Raw genomic sequence first — 25,687 nt, 5'->3', positions numbered from 1 at the left:
GGACCTAGCTAACAATAGATACTAGAAGATGCTCCGCGAGGCTAAGGGGGCCTATAACAAGGCGCGCACCTATCGATTAAAGTATAGTAAGGCCTTCTATATTGTCTTTAATAACAATAGTAAGACTAAGTAGTTAGACGTTTAATTGTAACCTATCGATAAGCTACTATAACGTGTCTTCGATAAGCGCCTTCTTACTTCCGATAATACCTCTACCTTAAAGAAAACTAGTAATCCGTACGCTAACATTCTTAGCGATTATAAGCGCTATACTATAACGAGTAAGAGCGGCGACATTACCTATACCTAGAGTCCGATAATAATACTGTCTCTACCGAGCCGTACTTACAATTACGACGAAAGCGACCTTCTAACGTAGACTAACGTTAAGCCTAAGCGACGATTAAACGGCCTATTTGCGTAAGAGCCTAATACTCGACTCGACTAGTTATAACAAGATAAGGCAGTACTTAATAAAGGTCTATATACTACACTTTAGCCTTATTTAATATACCCTCGCCGTCGTTACGAGTCGGTATAGCGGAAGCGCTACTTCTACGAGCCTTCGAAGAAAACTAGCTATTATCGAGGCGAGGTCGCTAGCTATAAAGACAACCCTATTAAGCTAGAAGAAGACACTTAAGATAGTAGCTATAATAGCTAATAAGAGGTAGAAACAAGGACATATAGACCGACTTGTAAAGTAGTCGATTATATAGTTAGCGCGGCGTATGCGCGAAGGCCGTTAATAGTATAGTAATAGTAGGTCTATATAGTCTAATTTGATATATACGGTCGCAATATGCCTTCTTCTTAACTGTAATCGTACTTACTATTAATTTCCCGGCTTATATGCTCTATAATATACCGTAGTGTCGAGTTTTACGTGTGGCCTACTAACAAATCGCGATTTTACGTATGGCTTAAATCCCCGAGCTGGGGCGAGGGGTGAAGTGGGCTGACGCAACCCCGGATAGTCCCCTTGGCCGGAGTATGTCGAACCAAGCGAGGATGGTCATTTTGAAGTGTGAACGTTTCTCTTCATTGCCTCTTCGACCGCACGCCTGCTTCCAATTCTATCCTGCTCGTACGATCCTGGATAGAAGACATACGATGTAGTTTGGCGGGCATTGGCACCGGTCCCTTGAAGCACAATACGCAGTACAGTGGCATTGGTAACGTAACAAGTAGCTCGGTCAGCATGGAGGTTTCCTGGTATGTGCACAAATCTTCAACTCCTGCGCCGACGCTTTGTCTTGACCACCTTCTCTTCGAATTCAAGTACTTGGGCTTCCTCGTCCTCATGTTCTCGCTTGATTGCCTTTTCGACATTCTTTTCGGTCTTGATCACTTCAGCGCCTGGTTCTGTTTTCACTTCGACTTCCTCCTTCTTTGCGACCAACCTCTCGCTGAAAGCGCGCAGATCAGCTGTAAAAAGTACCGAGTGCGCCCAACCAGCTTCCTTGCCCCAAAGACTCCGAAACTTTGCTCCGACAGCATCATAGGTCGCTTTCGTAAGGCTGGTATGTTTGCCTTTCCCAAACTTGTAATCTCGCACCGCAATTTGCCATACGTGAGTGTCTACGGGCACAGCTTCGCCCCAGCCAAGTCCCATGAGCGCCACGCAGTCGGCGACTTTTGGTCCAACGCCTTGAAGAGTTAGAAGTTCCTCGTGAGCTCTACGATACCCTTCCCGGCCTTCCGGAAGCATTTCTCCTCCAAATTCTGGCTTCACACCCAGTGCAGGAGATTCAGGATTGCGCAGAGCATCTAGCCATCCTTTCGGCTTCTCAGCTACCATGCAAGCTGTTTGGTAGATGTACTTGGCCCTGTACCCAAATCCCAGGCTACGAAGCTTTGCCTCGACGCCATCCTGCGCGAGGTCTTTCGGCTCAGGGAAGTCGTGGTATGCTTCCTCATCCAGATAGCCGAGCAAAGGTCCGTAGTTGACGCAGAGCTTATGGACCATCTGCGATATGCGAATGATGTTGTTGTTAGAAGAGCATATGAAGCCAATCAGTGCTTCCCAAGCGTCCTGTCTCAAGATCCTGACACCCGTGAACTTGGGCGCTTTCTTTGCGAAGTTGGCATCTGCAGAACTCCACTGCGCGTAGAGAGTGGTGAGGGTTGGCTCCAGGTTCAAATAGTGCCGAACCAGATCTCGAGTATCATCCTTGATGTCCGGCAGGGAAGGCGGGTTAGACGACGGAGGGGTCATAGGAGCCTGCAGGTCGGCGGGCGAAAGCGAGCGGTAGTAGAGGTGCTCGGGGTCTTGGTATAGGGACAGAATGCGATTGTGAAGGGCCATAGACCAGACTCCACTGTCGTTCTTGCGCCATCGGAAAGACTGCCCGCAGCGGAGGGTGGTGTTGATGCAGAGCTCCGACAGACTGACGGGCAGCTTCTGCCATTCTGCGAGATTGAGAGCGCCCATTCTGATGACTGATGTCGCTCTCTGGCGTGGAAGGTGTGCGTGCAAGAGCAAGAGCAAGACAGGGGAGCGCAGCGCGTAAAGTGGCAGTGGCAGTCGCGTCGCGTTGCGGTGGCGATTTTAGCGTTGCGCCTCCAACAAGGGTCGTGGCTAGCCGGCTACCTCTTCCAGATGCTTCAGACCTCACCGTTCCATCCCTTTGTGCTTGCAATTTTCGTACCCAGTTCGGCAGTTCCAACGCGCATGAAAATGCACTCATGTACCGAACTGTCGGCAGTGTACGCAATCCTGGCATAATCCCAGTGAGCAACCCAAGATAGAGTTCGGCATATACAGTATGCTCCCGAATCGATTACTATATATACACATACCATGCTCATCCATGAAAGGGAGAGATCTGTACATTATTATATTCTAGTATGGTAGAGCATACCTCATTCTCTCCATCATTCCTTACTCGCTATGCTATTCAAAACTATCGCCGTCTTGCTCGCATTAAGCAATATAGCTCAAGCTTCAATTGGTATTAGGGACGACGGAGACCCAGTATATACCTACCGCATCCCTTCTAATACAGCTTTCCTTACTAACGTTAGATGGCTAGTGCACATCCAACAGAGATTGCCAAGCAGGCTGTAAATCGGCGGCCCAAACTAATCAAGCCGCCAACGTTATTGGTACATGTACTGGCGGCAAGTGTGCTTGCTCGGTGCGACCTCCTCTCTCTACTAGCTTTTCTTACTCTAGTGCCTACTCGACCTCGTGCGTCGGCTGGCTGGCTCGGCTAACGTCTCGAAATAGTTGACGAACTGCGGCCAGGTCTGCGTCGAATACTTCAAAAAATATCCTAAAGCTACGGTATCAAAAGGTTGTCAGAGCGGTGGAAATTGTGCTTGTAGCGTGAATTGTAATGGGGATAAGAAATGTAAAAACGACGATGGTTCGAAAGGTCATTGTCCATAAGGATCAAGATGAGGAGAGTAGGGGTTGGTAGGAGACCAGAAAAAGGGGATGAGCTGCGAAGTTTGGAGCGCTAGCGGCTGACCGTAGCCGTGAACCTGCTGGTTGTTTTCACGTTTGTTTCTCTCTTGATCCATCAAGCACATCAAGCATGGCCATATCAACCCCCAATGGAGAAGCGCCCTACAATGATGCACAGTGCAACACTCGCTTCACTCCATCAACACCTCTCGCTGTAAGCAAGCCCTATGGCCGCGCTCCTTTGCATGAGACGGCGCCCGAGTTTGACCAGCCTTCGCGAGAAGCATTGTTCAACAAAAGCACCGCGAGCGATCCAGAAGCTCGGCCTTGACAGCTTCCGCATGTCTGGCTCCTCGTGGTGCACTCTGGGAAGTACGCTGCACGGCCAGACCACTCGTCGGGATCATTCACTTCTGCTTGGTTGCTATAAGCCGGACACTAGTGGCAGGCTGCATCCCGGAATTCCAACCACGTCTGACTATACTATGAGTGGGCATTGCGACATTCCTTATCAATCATGACGCGAGTCTCAGCGAGCAAGCGCAGCAAAGAAAGATTGATCACACACGCAAACCTTTGCGATTGCTACACGCATTCACCACAGACATTCTGGCCTTCGCTGACCTCCTTCTAACTACATGCATCAGACAGACTTAATCATTCTATGCGGCGGACTTTAGGACTACTCACAAGATTGCGTCTATATATTATACCACGAATATAGGCTCTCGCTTTCTCAGGACCGCGAAGGTCGAGCACATAGCCCGAGGAGAACGCAACTACAATCGGTTCTGTTTGCGAATTTGCCGGAGCCAACTCTGCAGGGGAGAAATATGACCCGTTTCAACCTGCGATGAACTTTCACCTATTTCCCGAATCAAGCTCGCAGCATGAATTCAGAGTCCATGCCAAATGGATGCTCATTATGCTTCGCGAAGCTTTGGCTGATATATCGACGAGTGATTATGGCCGAAGAGACGGATCACATGTAATTGCACGTGGAAGGATCACATGTAATTGCCCGTGGAAGGATCACATGTAATTGCACATGGAAACTCCATCATCCGCACATGCACAAGTGAATAAGAGCGGGTTTGAGAATGGTCCTTGCGTCTCGAGCTTACACTTACTAACATACTTGACTTCCTCCTCTGACTTCAACTTCTCCTTCCGCATACAGCTTCGACAATCTCAACCCTTGGCTGCACTCTTTTCCGAAATCATTCATACCGCAATCATGGATTCCACGTCACTCGAGGATATTGCGCTCAGCTATCGCGACATTAGCCGAGGTCGCCTCATTAATGTCGAGGGCAATCCTTTTGCTGTGCTACACCTCGATGTCATTCGTCGTGGCCGGCGCATCAAAAAAAGAATATCGACACCTTTTGCTTTGGCCAGAAAGCAAGCCGATTCAATGAGCCCGATTCGTCAGGCCACGGGTGACAGCAATAACAACCCATACGAGGCGCTCTATGTCTACGGCGAGACTACATTCCTTGCGCTTCCCACCGAGCTTCGAGATATGGTGTACAACGAAGCGATTGGACACTGCCAAGCTTCCAGTCCCAACTCGTGTACGGATCCTGGAAAGCACGGCTACTGTTGCTGCGCCGTCATCTGTAAAGGCGCTCGGCGGTATACGCGTGTTCGGGAGGAGGATATGCATATGTCAATGCTTCTGGTTAACAAGCAGATTGGGGAAGAATGGCGTGAAGTTCTGGACAAACATGTTCCAGTCCACCTTCAAATCGACATGACACTCAAGAATCTGGACGACTCGTCGAAACGCCTAGTAGGCAACATGAGCAAAGCGCTCCCAACTGAGACGGTGAAGAGCGCTAGGGGAGCCTCCCCACCAGCTGAGAAGCATGATCGGCAGAGCGAAGTCATCAGCACTTTCGCAGCTCGAGGAGCCTTTCTGGAGATATGCTGCATTACGGAGGGGTGGGCACCAGCGCCTGACCATCATACCGGCATTACAGCAGAGCTCACTCCCAGCGAGGAAGAAATGAACTTCCACATCATTACCTCAGCCGGCTTCGAGGGCTTCTGCAAGCGTCTTCGTCTCTGCGCCAAGCTCGAAGACCTCGTCGTGGAATGGCGGCTAAGTTCTAACGAGGACTATGTCATGCATGCAGGATCACAGTCCGGAACTCCCAACATGCTTTTCGAGAGCATGATCCAGGTCATCGAGGCTATCCCGCGCCTGAAGCGATACTGTCTGGAGTGTGGAAACTACGTCATGTTCGCGAGCAGACCGATTGGTGAAACTTGGGGAAGCGATAAAACACTGCGTCTGACGCATGACATCGAGGATGTTCTCAGCGAGGCGCCTTGTATGGAGCTCTATCGCGATTTGAAGGCTGAGGCTGGGAGGGACGTTGCGGAGCCATTCGAAGTAAAGGTGCTAATGGTCAAAGGGCAGTCTTCTGCCTGAAGCATTTTAGGCGGGATGTGGCTCTCGTACTGATGGAGTTGAACGCGACAGACTCCTTGGAAGTACCTGGGACCAAGGACTAGATCTTTCAGCGAGATCCCGACTCCCGAGGAGGTCTGCAATGGTATATCGGGCCATTCCGATCTCCCCTGGCACCGACCTTCGTATTGACACGCGAGGGAACTCCGCGTTTAGCGTGGTCAAGCGCACTTGTCTCACTTTTTTCCAAAAGTTTGCCGTTTATCCCCTTAACGAAGTCCTTGGTTAAGTCCGACGAACTGAAGTGGAGCAAGAATTGCTGTTAAATGCTGCGTACGGCTTAGATCTGATGGATTCGTGCAATCAGAATCACCGCTCTAGTCGACATCCTAGTTTTGCCGACGAACGCCGAACAGCGACGAGTTTTTACAGGGGATGGTTCGTTTGCTGTAGAGGACTTTATCCACTTTATCCGTGGCTTCTCGGCACTCGTGCAGGATAGCCCTCCTCCACCACGAGTCCTGGTCTAGAATACCCCGCAATAATTTCCTCCACATATCTTTCACTTGAATTGCCTTACAATAATTGGTGGAAAAGCCTGACAGTGCGGCCGCGGTTTTGTCCCTCCACAATGGAGTTGTTCCTGCAGGAGCGGGCACCAAGCCGCTCTCCACAATGCTTGTCTCAATGCCAAATTGCCAATGCGTAAGGATCTGCGACTATGGACTTCTGGCGAGATATCGGGACAATGTTATGCTCGTGGACCGCACGCGGCATCGAGCTTAAAAGCATCTGCCTCCCAGAGTCGGCCTGTGTCTAGAGAGCGTCGGTCAGGCTTGCAGTTTGGAAGAATTGAAATGGCAGTACTACTCTGGCTCGCCCTCTGGGCGGCATCGATAGCACCAGCTTTGGCACAATCCACGTACGACAATGCCACGCCAAACGTGTCGATCACTGTCAAGTCTAGCGGTGGCAATGCTACTTCCCCTTACCAGTATGGATTGATGTTCGAAGACCTCAACAATTGTGGAGATGGGGGCGTATATGCGGAATTGGTCCAGAATCGTGCCTTTCAAGGCAATGGCGTTAGTATCTCATCAACCCTAAAGAGCATTGGCTGACATGAACAGGTCTTTCCCTCCAATCTCAGCTTCTGGTCTGCAGTAGGAAGCTCTCAGCTCTCTCTTCACAATCTGTCCACGCCTCTCTCCGCAGCTCTACCGACATCGATGCGTGTCAATGCGTCTGGGAGCAGTGTCGGTTTCGCGAACGCAGGATACTGGGGCTTCCCAGTCTATGCAGGATGGAAGTACTCGGGCAGCTTCTGGATCCATGGCAGCTTTAACGGAAACATCACAATCAATCTTCAGTCAGTACTCGAAGGCTACCACAACAAGTCCTGGGCTGAAGCTTCCGTATCGATTGCCTCCACAGCAGATTCCTGGACGCAGTACAACTACACTCTGAGCCCTCCAGAAACTGCTCCAGACTCAAACAACACCCTTGCCTTCACCTGGGATGCACCATCTGGTTCATGCCTCGATTTCAATCTCATCAGCTTGTTCCCACCGACATACAAGGACCGCAAGAATGGATTGAGAAGCGATCTGATGGAAGCCATGAGTGATTTGAAACCTTCCTTCTTCCGAGCACCAGGAGGCAACAACGTCGAAGGTGTGCGAAGCCCGTACTGGTGGAATTGGACTGAGACGATTGGTCCTTTGGAAGATCGACGTAGTTATCCTGGCACGTGGGGGTACATCAACACTAATGGACTGGGGCTGCTGGAGTATATGCTCTGGGCACAGGATCTTGGTAAGAAATCACACGGCCATCTCATTCGACCATTCAAGACTAACCGGAATCTATCATAGGCATGGAACCCGTCCTCGCAGTCTGGGCTGGTCTCTGGCTCGACAAAACAGCCCTCTCAGAAGACGAGCTGAAACCCTACATCCAATCCGCCCTGGACGAAATCGAATTCCTCACCGGCTCTCCCAGCACCCCCTGGGGCTCCAAACGTGCCTCTCTCGGCTACCCGGAACCTTTCAGCATCAAATTCATCGAAGTAGGCAACGAAGACAGTCTCAGCGGCGGCAAAGCCTCCTATGGCTCCTACCGCTTCAAAGCCTTCTACGACGCAATCACCCCCCGCTACCCCAACATCACCCTCATCTCCTCCTACTACAACGTCTACGAACCCTCCGGCGACCCGGGCCTCCCGGGCGCAGCAGGCGACTTCCACGAATACGCCCTCCCCGTCACAATGTCCTCCCAATTCAACCAATTCGACAACTACACCTCCGCCCACCCCCTGCTCCTCGGCGAATTCGCCGTCGTCGAACCCGACGGCTACAACCGCTCAGACGTCACCTGGGAAGACGGCGCGCCGCGAGCCGGCGCACCATTCTGGGACGGAAGCGTCGCCGAAGCGATTTTCCTCTTGGGAGCCGTAGAACGCAACGCCGACAAAATTATCGGAGCCGCTTACGCTCCCATGTTCCAGAATCTCAACCATTGGCAATGGATCCCCGACCTCATCTCTTTCGACGCGGACCCGAAACATACGACTCTGTCGACGAGTTGGCATGTGATCAAACTGCTGAGCGGGGTGAGGATGACGGAGATTTTGCCCATGGATGGCGCGGTTTACGATCCGATGTATTATGTGGGGGGCAGGAGTAAAGGGAGGAAGAGTTGGGTGCTGAAGGCTGCGGTGTATAATGCGACGGAAAATGTTCCGTTTGCGGTCAAGTTTGAGGGGATGGAGGTGGCGGGAAGGATGGGGGATTTGACGTGGTTGACTGCGCCGTTTAATTCGAGTCAGCCGCTTGGTGGGAATGTTGTGGAAACGCATGTGGAGGGGATTGTGAGTGGGGAGGGGGGAGGGTTTGAGTTTAGTTTGCCGCCGTATTCGGTTGCGGTGTTGGAGGTGAAGACGCCGGATGGATATGATTGTGGAGGGTGGAGAGATCATAAGGTGTGGTAGTTGAGAGGGGAGTGGAATTACGTATGTATGCTTGATGATTATGAGAAATATGAGAAATCCTAATGCCTTGAATGCCTTAATCGTCTGCTCGTGTCATTTATTCTAGCCAGCATTGGTGAATGTTGTTGTGAAGCAGGTGAAGGCTCCTCGAAAGACCAAATGACGTTTCGCGGCGGAAGTGTCGAATGCATGATCATGCTCATAATATCGTAAAAGATGTGTAGTGGTTCCCAAACTAGAGTGCGGCCCTTCTCGATAACAATACTGAACAACTTCGCTTGCTTCAAAGTACCATATAGTCTCCAGTCACGTCAGCCGCCGTTCTTCTCCATATGTATGACCGCGAGGCATCTACACTTCCCATTCTCAAATGCACGCCACGAGTTCCACCTGTGTACGAGGACTAAGTCAGAGTAGCCATAGCCGCAGCGATGATCTTCGCATTTCTCCTTTCTGCAAACACAAGCCATCTGTCAGCCAATGTCTTACTCTCGAATGCGGATGGAAGCAGTGAGTAATAATACTCACCCCTGCTTTTCAGTGCGAGGATCGCACGAGAGCCATCCTACCTTTCCTGTCTTTCTCAACGCGCACAACGTTTCTCGCCGGACTTCTCTCGCGTTCGTAGATGACCATTTCTTGTCTTGGTCGACTGCGATCTCGATATTCCACAAGTTGAAACTCTTCGACTGGCCGTTCGCGGAGACGTAGCGCGAGATCGCGTTTTTGATCGGCTTCGCGCTCGAGGCGGAGAGCACGCCGTTCTGCCTCCAGGTACCGGATCTCTGCATTGATGTCGCGGTCAGAGCGATGCTCACGTTCTGCTAGGACAAGAGAGCCGGCATGATGGTGATCAGGAGGCAAGCGCTCTTCAATGATGGTCTTCTTCTCTTCGTAGAACTCTGGCGCTGGTGGCGGCGCTGGCGGCGGAGGAGCAGACTCTTCGATGATGGTTTCACGCTTCTCCACATAAGTGGCTGGCGAAGATGGTCGTCGTGATCGTGAGCGATGCACTTGACTAATGCTACTCTTTGCACTTGGAGAGCCACGACGCCCGATGACGGTCGGTGGATTGATCCATTCAGTGCGCTGAATTTCTTCGTGTTCGCCCACTGGCGGAGCTGGGATGGGCGATCCTTCTTCGATCTTCTCCTCGAAGCGATAGACCTTCTTTTTCTCTGCAAGGTTGTCAGTATATGCACACAGTGCTCACAGCATCGTAGTAACTCACCTCCATTCTTGTACGTCTCGCTGATCTGAATAACCTCGTCGATCTGCTCCTTTTCAAGAGCAATCTGAAGCACGAAGAAATCTTCCTCCTCCTCGAATGGGTAGCCAAGATCCATAATCGCTTCGACCCTCACAAGGCGTTTCGGCATCCGCGTCTTGCCCTTCTTGAATTTGCGCACTGCATGTATGCTCTCTTCGATGAGCGTTTCATGGACACTCTTTTCTGTAATTGGTTCGGGTGGTGGTGGTGCCGGGGGTAAAGACTCCGAGATATGCGTCTCGTGAATGCTCTCGTGCACGCTAGTAGCACGACTGCTCTTGGCCTTGGTACTGGCTTTAGTACTAGGCGCACGAGACTTGGTTTTGCTAGTCTTCTCCGTCTTGGCCACGCTCTCTTCAGATGATGAGCTGCTGCTGGAGCTGCTAGAGCTCTGTGACTTGACGCTCTCCTTGACTGAACGCTCACTCTTTGGTGCTCGACGCCTGCGCACCGAGCGCTCACGCTGGATTTCCACTTCGCGATAGTCTTCTGGCTCATAGTATCCCTCCCATGGCCTTTGTCGGCGGATTGGAAGGGGCACGGGGGTATATGGTGGGATGCGATGCTCGTCGTCATGACGTCTGCGTCGGTCGAAAGTGTCGAGGCTACTCTGCCTCCTCAGCAGACCAGGTCGAACACGCTGATCGATATCGAAGTCTTCCCTCGTTATGCTTTTGCGTCGGTAAGGCATCAGTGCCATGTCGGCAATCTCGCGTGGGTCGACATCTCCGAATAACTCCCTGTCTGTACGTCTCCGCCTTCGTGACGGCTCTCGCCTCTCGTCAATCTCTCGATCGTCCTCGAAGACCCATCGTCCTCTCGGACCACGACTCTCCACACGCTCGGCTACCGCGACGTCTCGGTGTCCTGCTCGCTCTCGTTCATGGTAGTAGTAGTCATCCTCAACTCGTCTTCCGGGAGGTGGGCCAGCCCGCGACCCGAATCGCTCGAAGCGCTCGCGATCCCATCTTTGCGGAATGTCGCCGTAAGCCAGATCGTCGTCGTCGGGACGGAAGCGCGACATAGTTGCTTTGTTGGCAGCAGCAGCCCTGTGCGACGTACTTCCCTATGCTGACTCGTTACCGCTGGAGGAAAGGCGGGATATATGCTGCTCTTTGCTGGCTAGTCAGCTCGCTCGCATGCAAGGCGCTGGCGGGTGTGGAGGATTGGAGGGAAGTGCGTGGGCGATTGCCCGTTCTTCTACCTACGACAGCGCGCGGTGGCAGGGCGCCTCGTGGACCAGGATACCAGGTCAAAGCGGTGCTTGGGCAGCAGCCAGAGTGACGCTTCGGGCGGGCTGTCGTGCAGCGGTGCAGTCGGATGGGCGCAGCACCCTCGACACTTGGGCTCCAAGAAATAATGATGAGTCCAAGAGGAGAATATTCTCGCACACCGAGCGCGCCTCACTCCTCCTATCTCGCATCAATCATGTGTTGGACGGACCAGGTCCGACGGTCTAGAGCAGCGGCTGCAGCGCAGCAGGGAACAGCCAGCATGGTCGGGTGACGTATTCTAGTGTACGGAGGACTGCATATCCGATTGTGAAACTTGGCTCGCCCGACTTCACCTCCATCATCCTCTCTCTGAAAAGCATTACGGGCACTGCTCGATGCCACCCGTTTAGATCTGACCTTGACTTCCGTGAGTCTGCTTTGGCTGCACCGGACAAGTCGCCAGGTGGTACAAAAGGATATGGAAGGGAACGGCGTGGCCTGTTCGCGACGTGGAGCTGGCAGCATGACACAAATGTAGCGCGAGCAATACCATACCAGCCTAGGTGGTAGGCTCTGGGCATCTAATCGAGGGCATAAAGATGGGCCGTGTATGCAAAAGAGGAAGCGAAGACATGTCACGAGGCGCCGGTTTGCCGTAGACTTGCGCCAACAAGGACCGCGAGCCAATATCGCTTGCATTTTCTTGCTGACCAGTCGCACTGGTGTTTCCAGGAAGACCATCGTAGATTCCCTACAGTAGGGCTAAGTGCGGCGACATATGTGCAGCATGGAATGGAAGAGGGACGGGAGAAGATGCAGAACTCAGAAGGCATACCGGATGCACGGTCAGGGAATCATGCGGGCCGTTCTACATCTCGAAGACATCTGAACCTGCTCGATGAATTGCATTGCTTTGTCGACTGATCGGCTGGAATCCGCATGGGATGGCATGGCATGGCATGGCATGGGATATAGGGCCATGGAAACACCTGTCGAGAGCGCGCGAGAACCTGCGGCTGCCCATGTCAACGACATCTCAGCACTGCTGCTCAGGCGCTGAAGATGCACTCCATCCTCTCTGGCTTGCTCCCTCGAGGTAGGCCCATTGTTTGACCATCGCCGTCGTGGAAGCCGCGATGCGAGGTGTGACGCTTCTTCGAAGGGAGGTGAAGCGTTTCAAAGTGAAGTCAAGCTTGCAACGGTCGCGCATATGAGAGTAGAAATGGCAGGTGCTGACGACGACAGCACGAGCACGAGCCACCCTCACCCTCACCTCCGCTGCCTGCACTTCAGTTTCAGCTTTTGCGCTTTGCAAACCCTCCACCATACAACAACATCGCCATGGCCCCGCCATTGTCAGAAGTGCTCGCATACCGCGAGAAGCTCACCGACGCCCTCACCGGCAGTGCCATCACCGCCCGCACGCAACTGGCACCGCTGTACCGCCCGCATCCCACGTCGCTCGTCGCACATTTAACCGGCATCGCATACCCAGCCAAGCCCTGCACGCTCATCGCACGAGGCGCCTGCTTCCCACCTCGTGATTTCAATGGCTCGCCTCAATATCAGCTGTATCTCACTGCCAATCGCTTGGTAAGTCGCTCTCAGGCGCGTACGAAGCGACTCTGCTGACATCCGACTGCAGCTCACTGCCCCCACCCTGAGACTGGAGTGCGTCTGGAGAGAGCAGAAATTGCTGGTTGCTCTGGAGTTCCCGTTCTTCAACTGCCAGACGAGCCTTGGTGGCCTCACCTTCCACCGCGACGTCGAGCGCCACGGCTCCTGCTCCGACGAGGCAAGATTTGTAGCAAATGGGGCGAGTTCTCAGGGCCTCAACTGGGCGCGCATCCTCGGGGTTGCGGAACTTGGACCTGCGGGCAAGCAGGTCCTGGACGAATTGCGAACCTATCTCGCCAATACCCCGAAAGCGATGCGACTTCGCTTTGACACGCCGCTCCAAGATGACCGCTATCCCTTCTCAACCATACTCCCATACTTCACCGAGATGCCTCTGCCATCCTTGTCAGCACCAGAATGGTCCGCACTTCGTCCTTTGACCCTTCAGCGCGATCTTACGGAACTGATGAGCCACCCTGCTGCCCCATACCCGATGGTGCCCATCGCCGGCCTGGATACATTCTTGAGCGCCACACATGCCTCGGTTGAGTATTATGAGTCAACCCGCGTAGCTTGGCTTGAACAAGAGGTGTCCCTGAAGGAGTGGGCATCGGTCGCTCATCGAGGCGTTCTCTACCGTGTTGGCGGTGCCGTGGCACTTGCTGTCCGCTTCGCGCCTTTTCGACTGCTCGGCGGCCCTGATGGCATTGTCAAATTCGACCTTCCCGATCGCTTCCTAGCCGACGTGACTTTCGAGTTGTCACCAGAGCACGGAGAACAGCGAATGGTCTGCGAGAGGAGCCCGGTACCAATCAGTATCGACTGGGCACACGACGCGTTGTTCGTGCTTCGGAAACCAAACGCAGCAGTGAGAGACGCTGCAGCAAGACCAACTCACAGCAACGTCGACTGGCGGGCTATTCGGGCAAAATTCAGCCCTCGCATGCCCGAGCAGCAGCTAATGAACAAGTTGGAAACGTCCCGAAACATTATGCACGCCGATCGCTGGCAGACGGTGATCCTCAATCAAGATCACGAGTCGTTACCAACAATTGATCTCGCCACAGGCCACACCATTCGAGTAGACCAGAGCTCTCCCTGGTCACACACTTTATCGTCGTACCAAGAGGTCGATGCAGTGGTAGAAGAAGCTTTCACGTGGATGCTGCGCTGGCGTAAATGGAATGCAGAGCAGTTGGAAGCTCTGATCAGCGTTCGTGAAGCGGTCGGAGGTATCGTTCTCATCTCTGGGCCTGCTGGTACCGGCAAGACGCTGCTGATCCAGGCTATCTGCGTTTTTCTCTACAAAATCGGCCTTCACGTTCTAGTGCTCGCGCCTGCCAACAGCAACCTCTCAGATTTCATCGGGAAGCTGAAGGAGCTGTTTGGCAATCACTCCAACTCTCCGGTCAAGGCCACGCGCGTGTATCCCACTTCAGCGGATTTCAGCCCTTCGAAGATTGCAAACGGCCAAACCTGTATCCACACTCCGGAGTCGACTCAGGAAGACGATGCCGGAGATATCCTCGATTTCGAGATGGTCCGGTCGGACTTGCAGTATTCAGATGACAAGTACACCTCTCACCGTGATTATGGTCTACCGGCGCAGGTCTTCCGAGCCGCCCGAGACGAAACCTATGAGCTGTGGGACCGACTTCCGGGCATGGAGGCCGGCGAGAAAATCGACGTCTGGAGCATTCTTCGTCAATGCATGATGGGAGCCGCCGATGGCTCATTCCGTTGGGGTGACCAAGGGCAAGTCAAGCGATATCAGATGTCGTACAACCTCTGCAAAGCACACTATCTGGCCCATGTTCGCATGGTTTGTACGACTACAGGCAACGTGCGATGCTCCGATATCGTCGAAAACTGGGCTGCGAATAAGCATGGCACTGTGACTAAGGGCATTGTGGTCGTCCTAGACGAGGCCTGCAAGGACAACGAGATCGACTCCGTTTCCGCACTCCTACATCCTGAGTGGCGCCAGAAGATTCACGGCATGGTCATGCTTGGAGATGAAAGACAGCTCGAGCCTTGCAACACCGGCGCCTCGGGCCGCATGGTCTTCAATCCCTTCAACGATCGGATCAGCATCCCGTTGATGTCGCGCCTCAAGCGCCAAGGCTTTCCATGCGTGCAGCTTCTTGAACAGCATCGTATGAGCCATCATATTGCGGCGTGGCCGTTCAAGGAATTCTACCCGCCGGGCATGCGCAACGGGCCAAGTACGTACCTCACTCTGCGGCAGAAATTTCCAGGACTGTTCAATTGCCTCACCGAGATATTGGAGGACCTTGGAACTGTGTTCAGGGACCCACTCCAGACCGAGACCGAACTTGACAAAATTGTACGAACACACTATTTGGAGATCAATGGCAAGCGGGACAATTCGAAGCGCTCTGCCTTCGTATTGGTGAGTACCCACCTCAAGCATCTTGAAATCAACTAACATGTATGTAGGAGCACGTTCGTTTCTTTTGCGATAAGATTTTCTGGAAACTACGAGCTTACTTCGTCGAGAAGACCAACGAGAAGGTCCTTGTCATCTGTGCTTATAAGGAGGCCAAGCTCTGCTATGAAGACGCGATGCGCTACATCCAGCGCAAGTACCGCATTCCGGACTCGCAGCTACCTAGAATCGCCACGATCGACTCTTCTCAGGGCACCGAATCTCCCGTCACCATCATCGATTGCTCAGTGCAGAAATATGATCCACGTACCCGGCGAGCTGATATTGGCTTCGTGGATGATGACAAGCGCATGAATGTCGCCATGACACGGGCTCAGGAGGTCCGATGGATTCTCGGCGGTGATTGTGAGTATAGATTGTGGCCATCTTCCTCTTGTTGCCTACTAACGCCTTCTTTGCAGGCAGTACCGGCAATGCCATGAAGCGTTTGCTACGCGAGCCAGACACGCCAGCATACGTTCGCTACAAGATGAGTGTGTCTAAATTCAGTCGCGAGATGACCGGAGTGGGCGAGCAACCTCATGGGAAGTTGAACAGAGAGGGCAACGGCTGGCTGAAGGGGCTCAAAGCCTATCCCGCCAATGTTACGACCAAGTATAACGAGGATATTCAGAGACAGCTGGTCAGAACTTGAATAAGTCAGAGCGAGCAGAGAAGGGCATGAAAGGATTATGAAGCGAGTGCTACGAGCCAATGCTGGAAACTCGTGTGGGTATATTGTTGACGATTTTGCAGCGCGATGCGCGTGCTCATTGGAAACCGTAGCTGGCAGTATCCAAATTCAAGACACTCATCATCACTATCTCGAGCTTCCTCTCCCGCCACCAGCGTCTGTTAATTCCATCGATGTTATCAAATCTTCCACCTGCGATGGCATGACTCTGAACCTGTGCATCTATAGAGACCAATAGTCAGAGCATCACAAGGCATATTTCGTGACTCAAGCGTGGGCTGCTTCTTCTTCGGCTTTCTCCAAATAGATTCTCGGAACAGCCAATCGGCACATTGCTGGAGATGACGCCAACCCGCTCGTGGCGTGCTGGCATCCTTCAGGATTCAGCAAAGTCGGACGGAGGTGCAGAGAGGTGCAGAGACGGTAACATTTCGGGGTCGAAGCACGTCACCAAGAGAGATCGTCTCAAGCTAGACGGCTTCAGCTGAACAATAACGTTAATGCCGCGATTCACAATGGCGGGCCTGGTGGCATCCTCCTGCTGCTGCTGCTGCTGCTGCTGCTCGCTGAGAATTGTTCTCCCGGCTATGTTGGACGATCTGGAGCAGCGAACGGAGGCTGGCAATGAGTGCCCCAGGAGATCCATCCTCGAGATACCACAAGGTTGGCGAGAGCTATAATGGACACGAATACGGGCAAGAGCTTGAAGAACTAGATCTGACTGAGATACCACCAGAGAGGTATGTTTTGCGCCCGCGAATACGAGAGAGACATCGTGCAAGCACGCCGAATCCTCCCGCTTGAATGCGCCTCGTCCTCGTACTAAACTTCCACATATCGTGCGCAACATCAAATACAACTTTGCTAATTGCACAATCATTGTGCAGAGCACCCAGCTACATCTCCATAGACGGGAACACATTCTGGGATGGTGTCGATGACGGTACAAAGGGCCTGGTATCACACCACCACGCTCTCTCCGACCTGGGTCAGAAGAATAGTGCAGACAGCAGTCCACCACTGAGATCAGACCCACGACTTTCGATCACCTCGACACTGCGAAGCCAGAAGAAGAGGAAGTTGTCAGGATGGCACTTTGGTGTGAGAGTGTGCGCATGGACCGCAACAACGGTGGGCGTGATGAATACCATCTTGCTCATCGCTGCCGCGGCGAAGTTCCCTGTCCTTGATGGCATTGGAGTCGCGTATGAGGGTTCTTGTGAAGTGGTGGACCATTGGACGACGTGGCTGCATATTCTGATCAACGGCCTGAGCTCCCTGCTTCTATCGGCGAGCAACTACACCATGCAGGCCCTCGCTGCTCCAACGCGCGCAGAAGTCGATCGAGCACACGCGAAGGGAGATTGGGTGGATATTGGGGTCGCCAGCGTTCGCAATCTCTCCCGCATCAAGTGGTTGCGCATTGTACTTTGGTGGATTCTGGCGGTCAGCAGTGTGCCGATTCACCTGCTTTACAACTCTGCAGCCTTCAAGACAATCGATGTGGGGAAATTGTAGCACTCATTCTTTGCGCATTTTACTGACTTTCAGACAGTCAAACCAATACATTATGGCTACAGTAAATCCGGAATGGCTGAAGGGCGGCAATTTTTCCACGAAGATACCTTTGGTCAATCCTCCAAGCACAGTGACGCCTGACGATGATGAATACTACGTGACAATGCCATCTGACACATCCTTCCTGCCTTCACTTCAGAAGTGGTGGGGTCAGAACTACGACAACGAGACTCTCGTCGAACGCCTGAATAACACGGACTGCATCAATGCCTACGGCACTAATTTTGTGACTGGCCGAAACCATCTCCTGACCATCACTACCGAGACTGGAGATCAGGCCAAGAACGAGACTCTTTTTATGGTGGAAGGTACCACAGATTATTACGACAGCGAGCTGCGATACAGGTGGATGTGTGAAAACGATTACAACTCCTCCCACACGTTTCAACTGAAATGTGCCACAAGTACGCTCAAGAAGCACGTTGACAACTGGACCATTAACGGGCGGAAGATTGATTACTGCTTGAGTCAAATCACGCCCAGCCACTGTGAATTGCAGTTCAGCGTACAAATTCTTGTCGCGGTGATTGTGATGAACGTCCTGAAAAGCGTAGCCATGTTTGTCACGCTGTATCAACAGAAAGATGCTACATTGGTCACGGTCGGCGATGCTGTCGCCAGTTACCTTGACCAACCGGACGATCTTACCAAAGGACGATGCCTGATGAGTCGAAAGGACATCAAGAGCTGGAAGTTGAACCCGAACGAGAAGAAGCCGAATACGGATCCTATGCCTGTCACATTCTACCCTGAAAAGACTACATGGTTCTTCCGAGCAGCATCGAAAGGGCGCTGGATTACTGCATTCACGCTGATCATTTCCGCCATAATTACAACAGCCTCTCTTCTCGGCATGGGTACCAGTCAGCTTCAAGGTGATGGTGCATCTCCTTTCCGCATCGGATTCGGTTCTATCGACTCGCGAGCATTCATTTCTACTGAACTTCCTGAGAGTGGAGCAAGTGGGTTGATCAGCTCCATCCTGCTTGGTAAGTCAGATCAGAAAGAAAGTGTCATGGTGGTGGTGGTGTGACATGACATCCGCTGACATGACTCCAGCCAATTTGCCGCAAGCAATCGCTTCGTTCCTCTATCTGCTTTACAACAGCCTTCTAAGCTCGATGCTCCTCGCAAAAGAATGGTCCTCATACGCTCTACGCCGAAAACCTCTTCGCGTCAGCCATCCTCACGGACAACAAAGATCGACCTACTACCTCCAGCTCCCACTCCGATACTCAGCACCTCTCCTCCTCATCTCCGCAACGCTGCACTGGATGATCTCCCAATCCATCTTCCTCGCAAGAATCAACACATACTACGACGGAAACCCCACGGAAGGCGACGATATGTCCTCAGTCGGCTACAGCTGTCCACCCATCCTCGTCACCATGCTCATCGGCATTGTACTTCTATTCGTGGCTTTAGCCATGGGTTTCCGCAAATTCGGGAGTCAGATGCCCATTGCGAGTTCCTGCTCTGTAGCCATCGCAGCCGCTTGTCATCGCCCGCAGGACGATGCTGATGCTGCGTATTTGCCGGTGCAGTGGGGGGAGGTGGAAAGTGAGAGGGAGGATGAGATTGGGCATTGTTCTTTTACTTCTGGTCCTGTGCTGCCGCTTGTTGAGGGGAGGATGTATGCTGGGGGTGGGGTTAGGAAGCGGCAGTCTGGTGCTGACGATAGATCAGAACGTGTACATGTACGATAGAACGAACGGTTGGAAAGAGGCTGTGAGAATTTTTGGAAAGAACCTACATTCTAAAGATCTCCTTGCGCTCAATCCGGAAGGGACTCCTCTCCGGAAGCTGTCGCACGCAACGCTCATCGAGTGCTGCAACGTCGGCGCGATGCATCACAATGACCGCTGACTCCGCCGATGTGTCTATGCTAAGCACGCCACGCGAAACACGGGATCTGCGGTGCGAGGCGATTAGGCTGCGTGAAGGCTGCGCTGCGTCGGGTCGGGTCGGCTCCGAAATTCGAGCTTGCCTGCCATACGGGCCTTCTTCCAGCTTCAAGCAATCACCTGGCACGCTTTGGCAAGCACGAGCACGAGCACGAGCACCTTTGACGAATGGTCCTGTCATGGATCAGGTGAATCAGAGCTTGCGAGAGGAAGTATCGGCTCAGCTGGACCCAGCAGCACCGCGAGAAGATGAGGCGGAAGAGAAAAAGCGTCGTGGACTTTCTCCACCATTATGGGGATTTTGCACATGCTTCTGGAGGTCGCGGGTGTGAAGAAGAAGGCGGATACATCCATTGTCCTTATTATGATGTTCATCTGGACGGACTTTTTTTCTTCCGGTCGTCATTCCGTCATCGCATCGCACGACAGCTCCTGATTCGTGCATTTGGCCGATAAAGCCGAGGTTTGGATCGTTGAGGTCAGCGGGATGGAGGTTGGGAATTATGATTGAAACATTGATTAAGAGATATGAGATGAGCACGACGCCGGGTAGCTTGTGGGTGATTCTGCAGATGGCCTTAGTTGTTATAGGTTTTTAGCGTACTATTCCTTTGGGTTTCTACGGGACTATCTCACTATTCCGGCTAAGGAATGTCCCGATTTTCAGGCGTAAAATAGGACCTACTAAACTTACGGAAATGCTCGGTTTTCGTATATTAGCTCGGCTTACCTAATTAGGCTGTTATAGCTTCTAAGGTGTTGTCGCTATCGCTACTATTATCTATCTAATTCTTCCTCTTATTCGGCCTCTTAATAGTAGGTAGTATTATCGCTACTAATCTCTTACGCTTATTACTATTATATTTATTAGAAGTCCGCCTCTTACCTACTACTTCTCGTATCGCGTTATCGTTATCTAACTAAGGGAAGTCTTCTACTACTTCTAGGTCTTATTTTAATAGCGAAGCCTCTCTTACTAGCGCCGCTAGTAAAGTAAGGTTTATAAGCTTAGCTATTTCTTTAATAGTATCTAAATCGAGCGGCTAAGCCGACTATATAGACAAAAGCGACTCGCGCGGCTACCGCGGTAGCAGTAGCGGTAGCGGTAGCGGTAGCGGTAGCGGTAGCGGTAGCCGCGCCTTCGAAGGTAAGGGCCTAAAGGGTAGTAGACTTAGCGTAAGAAGGTCGATAACTTATAACAGTCGACGTATTAGTAATAAGAGAGTCTTATTAAGCGGCGGAAGATTAAACGCTCGAGGTCTATATTTAGTCGCTAGCGCTAGCGCTAGTAGTAGTAGTAGCAGTAGCGGAAGGGTTAGATAGCGAGGTTAAGTTAGAGTTATAGGCTTAGCTAGAAGTATAGAAGTCTACTACCGTTATCGCTTACTAGTAAAGGCAACCGCTAGTTACCCTTCCTATATAAAGTCGTCTAGTAAGTACGTAGAGAGCGAATATATAGTATCTTTAACCTTCCGTAAGAAGGCTCTTATATAGTTATCTTTAAGCGTACTATTATAGATCGTCTTATCGTTACGGACCGTATAGAAGTGCTATAAGAGGCCTTTAATACCTTCGTTAAAGTAAGCGCGTAGGTTACGAAGATAGGGGTTACTAGTAACGAAGGGCTTCTTATCCTTATAACCTTCGATAAATAGAGTAGTACTATCTCTCTACCGCTAATAATCGGCTATCTTCTACGAGTTATAGCCGCTATAGAAGCTAATATAGAGTTGTTATTGTTATAGGCTTAGAGGTGTTATAAACAGGTAATGCCGTAGTATATAGTAACAAGGCAGGTACTGCTAAAACTATAGTAGGCAATTATAGTAAGGAGGTTAGTATCTATCGCGGTATAGTATAAGGCCCTCGTATATAGGCCTTACTTTAGCTTCTAACTCTTCTATAATATTTAATTGCTTCCGTACGAAGTCCTATACCGCCGGAGGTTGTAAATTCTCGAAATAGGGCATATTCTTAACCTTCTAGAATTAAGTGCGTTTACTAAGCCTATATAGCTAAAGATTAGCCTTATATAGTTGCCGAGCGTCTATCTTTAGTAACTCGATAATAGTACTATATATCGAGTACTAAACGAGGTTCTTCTTATTATCGTACTTAATAGCATTATAGTACCTCTCTAGCGGCGATATAGTGCGAATTTATATAAGAATTAGGTTGTTTAAACGAGCCTAAGTTGCCTATAAATATAACTTCTTAGTACTCTAGTTCTTTAGTAAATACTAGACTTCCGTCTCGTTAGCGCCCTTTAGCCGAAGCTTTGTTAGGACTAAAGAGGTTATACGTAATTAGTATGTAACTAGGCTCGAGTGAAGCTAGGGTCTTAATGCCTTAGGCAGGGCTTAGCGCTTAGTAATAGGCTAACTTGCCTACCTTCCTCCCTCTCCTTCTAGCTCCTTATCGAATACTACCTATACCTACTACTACCCTATCTACCTACTAATATACCCTTCTTATATAGTATTCGATCTACCCTTTAAGGGCAGCAGCTAGATAGTCCTTATTTCAAGCTTTTAGCAGTATAGCTACGAATAAGACTAATTTAACTATATTGCGCCCGAAGAACGGGACCTATACGTACTATTCTATCGAAGCAACCGTACTAATTATTAAGCAAGGCCTTCTATACGGCCTATTATACTAAGTTAATCGTACTAGACTAATATCTACTAATTCCGCTATATCCGTATTTTAGGGGCTAATAATATATTATTAGTATTACCCTCTATTATAATAGCCGGCTCGTTACGAAACAACAACTGTGCTACCGCTAGCAGCGCTAGCAACGACAATGCTAGTAGCATAGTACCTACTAAAGTGCCTACTAAAGCACCTACTAAAGTGCCTCCTACTAAAGAGCCTACTACTAGGCCTGCCGAAGAACCTATAATTCTAGGTAACGACCTAGAGTTGCCTATTAACGACATTCTTAGCAATATTGTTAACCGTCGATATAGCTAACTAGCCTTTAGCCCTTAACTATTAGGGAGACTTTAGGAAGCTACTTAAAACAGGCTTACTACCCTATGTTAAGAATAATAGCTAAAGGATAATCTCCTCGAGCTCCGTCGCCCTTAGGAAGCCCCGATAACTAAACTAATAGCGGGACCTTCTTTACTACCTATCTAAAAGAAGGACGCTAAACTTAAGGACTATACCGTATTTAACAGCTCTAGTCGCAAGCAATATAACGATTATATACGTAATTGCGAGCTTAACTAGCGAAATGCGCCGAGGGCTCTTCTAGACGACTATTTACTAGTTGTCTACGCTATATAGTATATTAATAGCGACCTAAAGCGTATATAGGATAACTATTTCGACTCCCTTAATAACTAGACTGCTATTTAGTAGCAAACCTACAAAACTATTATACTAGACACCCTTAGAAACCCTATACTAAGGTAGCAATATACTTAGGACCTATATCTTCGAGCTAAATAGAAGACCGATTAATCGGCTCGCTTATTTAAAGCCTATTTAAAAACCCTTAAAGACGACCTTTCTATTAGACCGCTACACTAGTGCGCCCGTTTACTAGCGTCTTACGCCGCGACAAAAGATCGGAAGTATCCGCGCTTACTAAGCGTAGATCTCGGGCGCACTTATAGGCTAGGGTCGCTACGTGCTTAGCGCTAAGCCTCCTCGGCTTCCGCCTTACACTTCCGCCTAAGACTAATTCTATATAGATCTCGGAAATACGCCCTAAGCTTAGGTAGGAGCTTATTCTCGAATTGAACCGCCGCCGTATATTCGAATAAGCTAACCTAATACGCATTTAATTTATAGTCGAAGTAGAAACAGCCGAACGAGCTATCTAGCTCTAATAACGACTAGAATCGAGGATCCGGCTAGCTAGTACTAACCGCGGCAATCGTAGTAGCCGCGGAGGAAACTAAGGTTCCTACTATAATAATAATACTAATAATAGGAATAGTAACAATAACCGTAGAAGAGGCCGTAGCCGCCGGCTATATAGAGGAGGCCGCGATAGGGGCCGTAGAAGGGGCTCGTATCCCTACAATGCTAACCGCTCGGCTAATAATAGTAATAACAGCTACGGTAGTCTACTAACCGGATTAAAGTGCTTCAATTGTAATAGTACTAGCTATCTACTAGGCTAATGCGACAAACCTAAGGACTAGGCCCGAATTAACCGTACTTCCGCTAAACACCGAAAGTACCTCTTAGCGGCTAACGCTACCCCTATAGGCTAACCTTCGAAAAAAGAGTAAGCGCCGTACTAACTATTAGCCTCGTACGGCGTAAGACTATCGACATTGTACTAGCTATAACACGCTCCTACCTTATATAGGATACGAAGGGCACTACCTATTAAACTAAGGTTATACTAGATCTAGGAAATTTAGTTAGTACCCTTATTAGCTATCGCCTAGCTAAGCAATTAGACCTTCGACAACTGCCGAAGACTAACCTGCTAACCCTTGCTTAGTTTAATAACGCTCGGCACTTAACCTATAGGGCCTACTATGTTCCTATAGCTCTAAAGGACGACCTCGGAAATAAACGCCTACTAGACTTTACTGCCTACGTAGTAGATACAGATAACCTATATAGGGGAGCTACTATTGTTATTAGCAACCCTGTTCTTAAGTACTACGCTATAGCTATAGACCTAGGCCTCTAGAAGTAGCGATTTAGAATCGCTAGGAAAGAGAATATTAAACACATTAATATTAGCGAGTGCCCTAACGATATTAGGGTCCTGTTTATTAGCAACCTAACACCTGCCTTAGCTAATCCGATAGCTAATCTTCTCGGTAGAGATAACGATAAACCTATACCCCCTAATAGTATAGACCCTAATTAGCTCTCTTATATACTAGTGCCTATTTGAGAAACCTATATTAATGTATTTAAACACTACCTAGCATCGACATTGCCTATATTTAAAGAGACGGATTATAAGATTGATATTATAGAGGGCAAGGAGGTTCCTTTTAGCCCCCTCTATAACCTTAGTAAACGAGAGCTTACTATACTACGTAAGTACCTAGAGGAAAACCTAGCTAATAGTCGAATCCGATATAGTAACAGCCCTGCTAGTACACCTATCCTATTCGTACTAAAGAAGGATAGTAGCCTACGCCTATATGTCGACTATCGTAGGCTTAATACTGTTACTATTAAAGACCGCTATCTACTCCCTCTTATTAATAAGACCCTCGATCGCCTTTCTAGTACCTACTACTATACTATATTAGACATTAAGGACGCCTATTACCGCATTCGTATTCGCAAGGGCGATGAATAGAAGACAGCCTTTCGTACTCGCTATAGCTATTTCTAGACCCCGTAGTAGTTCGGGTTAGTTTAGTTTAGTTTGCTAAGCCGAAACTCTAGTTTGGTTTAGGTTGGTTTGCTAAGCAACTATATAAGTAGCTAGTTCGAACCATATAATTTATCAGTTTTTAAGAAGTGTACGAATGTATACGTAGCTTTAAGCAAGCCCTTTATAAGACTTAGTAGTGTAGCCGGCAGCGTAGCCGGCATTTTTAGTCCTTAGTACTTATAGAATTTTCGAATCCTACTTAGGCTACGTAGTTGTATAAAGGTACTTATATAACCTTAAATCTATAGACAATTAGCTAAGGGCACTAACTAATTAAAAGCATATACACATATATATAAGGCATTATAGTTTAGTTCGGAAACTGCACTCCTTAGGTATGAATTTCATCCTTTCGTTTACGGTTCAATTCCCTAACTGCTTAGTAGAATGTCTTTATCTAGATCTAGGCAGAACTCATCGATTTCCCTAGAAGTCCTCCTCCTTAAGAAGTTTATACACTTTCCTACCGAACTATTCGATAACATTAAGTACTAGGATAGCTCCTCCCTCGGTATCGGTATAGTATATAAAAGAGCTATAAGGCAGCTCTATAGAACGTTCTACTAGTTACTCGCTATACTAAGGCCGAATGCTAGTTCGTTCCTTAGAACTCTTAGTTATTTAGGAGATATAAAGGGTAGGGTAGGTAGTAACTTCGTATTATATAAGGAGGTAGAGGCTGCTATAGAAGAGGCCTTTAACCTATAGAAGATAGTGAAAGATATAGAGGTAGCTACAGGTCTAGGTACCTAGTTGAATTTTTAGTAGGT

The 25,687-nt window shown here is 49.9% G+C and overlaps 8 protein-coding genes across 8 annotated transcripts; 5 read left to right on the top strand and 3 right to left on the bottom strand.

Annotated features, from left to right (window-relative positions):
* Nucleotides 1–1,231: 1,231 nt before the first annotated feature.
* On the bottom strand, nucleotides 1,232–2,434 carry MYCFIDRAFT_37962 (uncharacterized protein; the record flags this gene model as incomplete). Its single annotated transcript, XM_007931514.1, has 1 exon — nucleotides 1,232–2,434. The coding sequence occupies one exon, from the start codon at nucleotides 2,432–2,434 to the stop codon at nucleotides 1,232–1,234; it is 1,203 nt and encodes a 400-aa protein (XP_007929705.1).
* Nucleotides 2,435–3,027: 593 nt separating this feature from the next.
* Nucleotides 3,028–4,046, top strand: MYCFIDRAFT_178292 (uncharacterized protein; the record flags this gene model as incomplete). The annotated part of the gene is made up of 7 exons (XM_007932181.1): nucleotides 3,028–3,140; nucleotides 3,179–3,220; nucleotides 3,251–3,331; nucleotides 3,381–3,454; nucleotides 3,482–3,589; nucleotides 3,632–3,901; nucleotides 3,940–4,046. 7 exons carry the CDS (start codon nucleotides 3,028–3,030, stop codon nucleotides 4,044–4,046), a joined length of 795 nt encoding a protein of 264 aa, XP_007930372.1.
* Nucleotides 4,047–4,649: 603 nt separating this feature from the next.
* MYCFIDRAFT_199402 (uncharacterized protein) lies at nucleotides 4,650–5,852 on the top strand (the record flags this gene model as incomplete). The annotated part of the gene is made up of 1 exon (XM_007932180.1): nucleotides 4,650–5,852. One exon carries the CDS (start codon nucleotides 4,650–4,652, stop codon nucleotides 5,850–5,852), a length of 1,203 nt encoding a protein of 400 aa, XP_007930371.1.
* Nucleotides 5,853–6,688: 836 nt separating this feature from the next.
* MYCFIDRAFT_37990 (glycoside hydrolase family 51 protein) lies at nucleotides 6,689–8,820 on the top strand (the record flags this gene model as incomplete). Its single annotated transcript, XM_007931515.1, has 3 exons — nucleotides 6,689–6,916; nucleotides 6,962–7,646; nucleotides 7,706–8,820. 3 exons carry the CDS (start codon nucleotides 6,689–6,691, stop codon nucleotides 8,818–8,820), a joined length of 2,028 nt encoding a protein of 675 aa, XP_007929706.1.
* An 814-nt stretch (nucleotides 8,821–9,634) lies between these two features.
* MYCFIDRAFT_199400 (uncharacterized protein) lies at nucleotides 9,635–11,114 on the bottom strand (the record flags this gene model as incomplete). The annotated part of the gene is made up of 3 exons (XM_007932179.1): nucleotides 9,635–9,641; nucleotides 9,761–9,998; nucleotides 10,052–11,114. The coding sequence occupies 3 exons, from the start codon at nucleotides 11,112–11,114 to the stop codon at nucleotides 9,635–9,637; spliced, it is 1,308 nt and encodes a 435-aa protein (XP_007930370.1).
* A 586-nt stretch (nucleotides 11,115–11,700) lies between these two features.
* Nucleotides 11,701–12,462, bottom strand: MYCFIDRAFT_183798 (uncharacterized protein). Its single transcript, XM_007932178.1, has one exon. It carries the CDS (start codon nucleotides 12,337–12,339, stop codon nucleotides 12,151–12,153), a length of 189 nt encoding a protein of 62 aa, XP_007930369.1. The 5' UTR covers nucleotides 12,340–12,462; the 3' UTR covers nucleotides 11,701–12,150.
* A 3,000-nt stretch (nucleotides 12,463–15,462) lies between these two features.
* On the top strand, nucleotides 15,463–15,708 carry MYCFIDRAFT_8946 (uncharacterized protein; the record flags this gene model as incomplete). Its single annotated transcript, XM_007931399.1, has 1 exon — nucleotides 15,463–15,708. A coding segment is annotated over one exon (246 nt), but the record flags the coding sequence as incomplete, so codon positions are not given.
* Nucleotides 15,709–17,099: 1,391 nt separating this feature from the next.
* On the top strand, nucleotides 17,100–19,279 carry MYCFIDRAFT_115582 (uncharacterized protein; the record flags this gene model as incomplete). Its single annotated transcript, XM_007932177.1, has 3 exons — nucleotides 17,100–17,567; nucleotides 17,665–18,631; nucleotides 18,702–19,279. Coding segments are annotated over 3 exons (2,013 nt in total), but the record flags the coding sequence as incomplete, so codon positions are not given.
* Between the last annotated feature and the right edge of the window lie 6,408 nt (nucleotides 19,280–25,687).

Source organism: Pseudocercospora fijiensis (genome assembly GCF_000340215.1).
Source record: "Pseudocercospora fijiensis CIRAD86 unplaced genomic scaffold MYCFIscaffold_8, whole genome shotgun sequence".
NCBI lineage: Eukaryota > Fungi > Ascomycota > Dothideomycetes > Mycosphaerellales > Mycosphaerellaceae > Pseudocercospora > Pseudocercospora fijiensis.
This window is presented reverse-complemented; position numbering and strand designations above follow the sequence as displayed.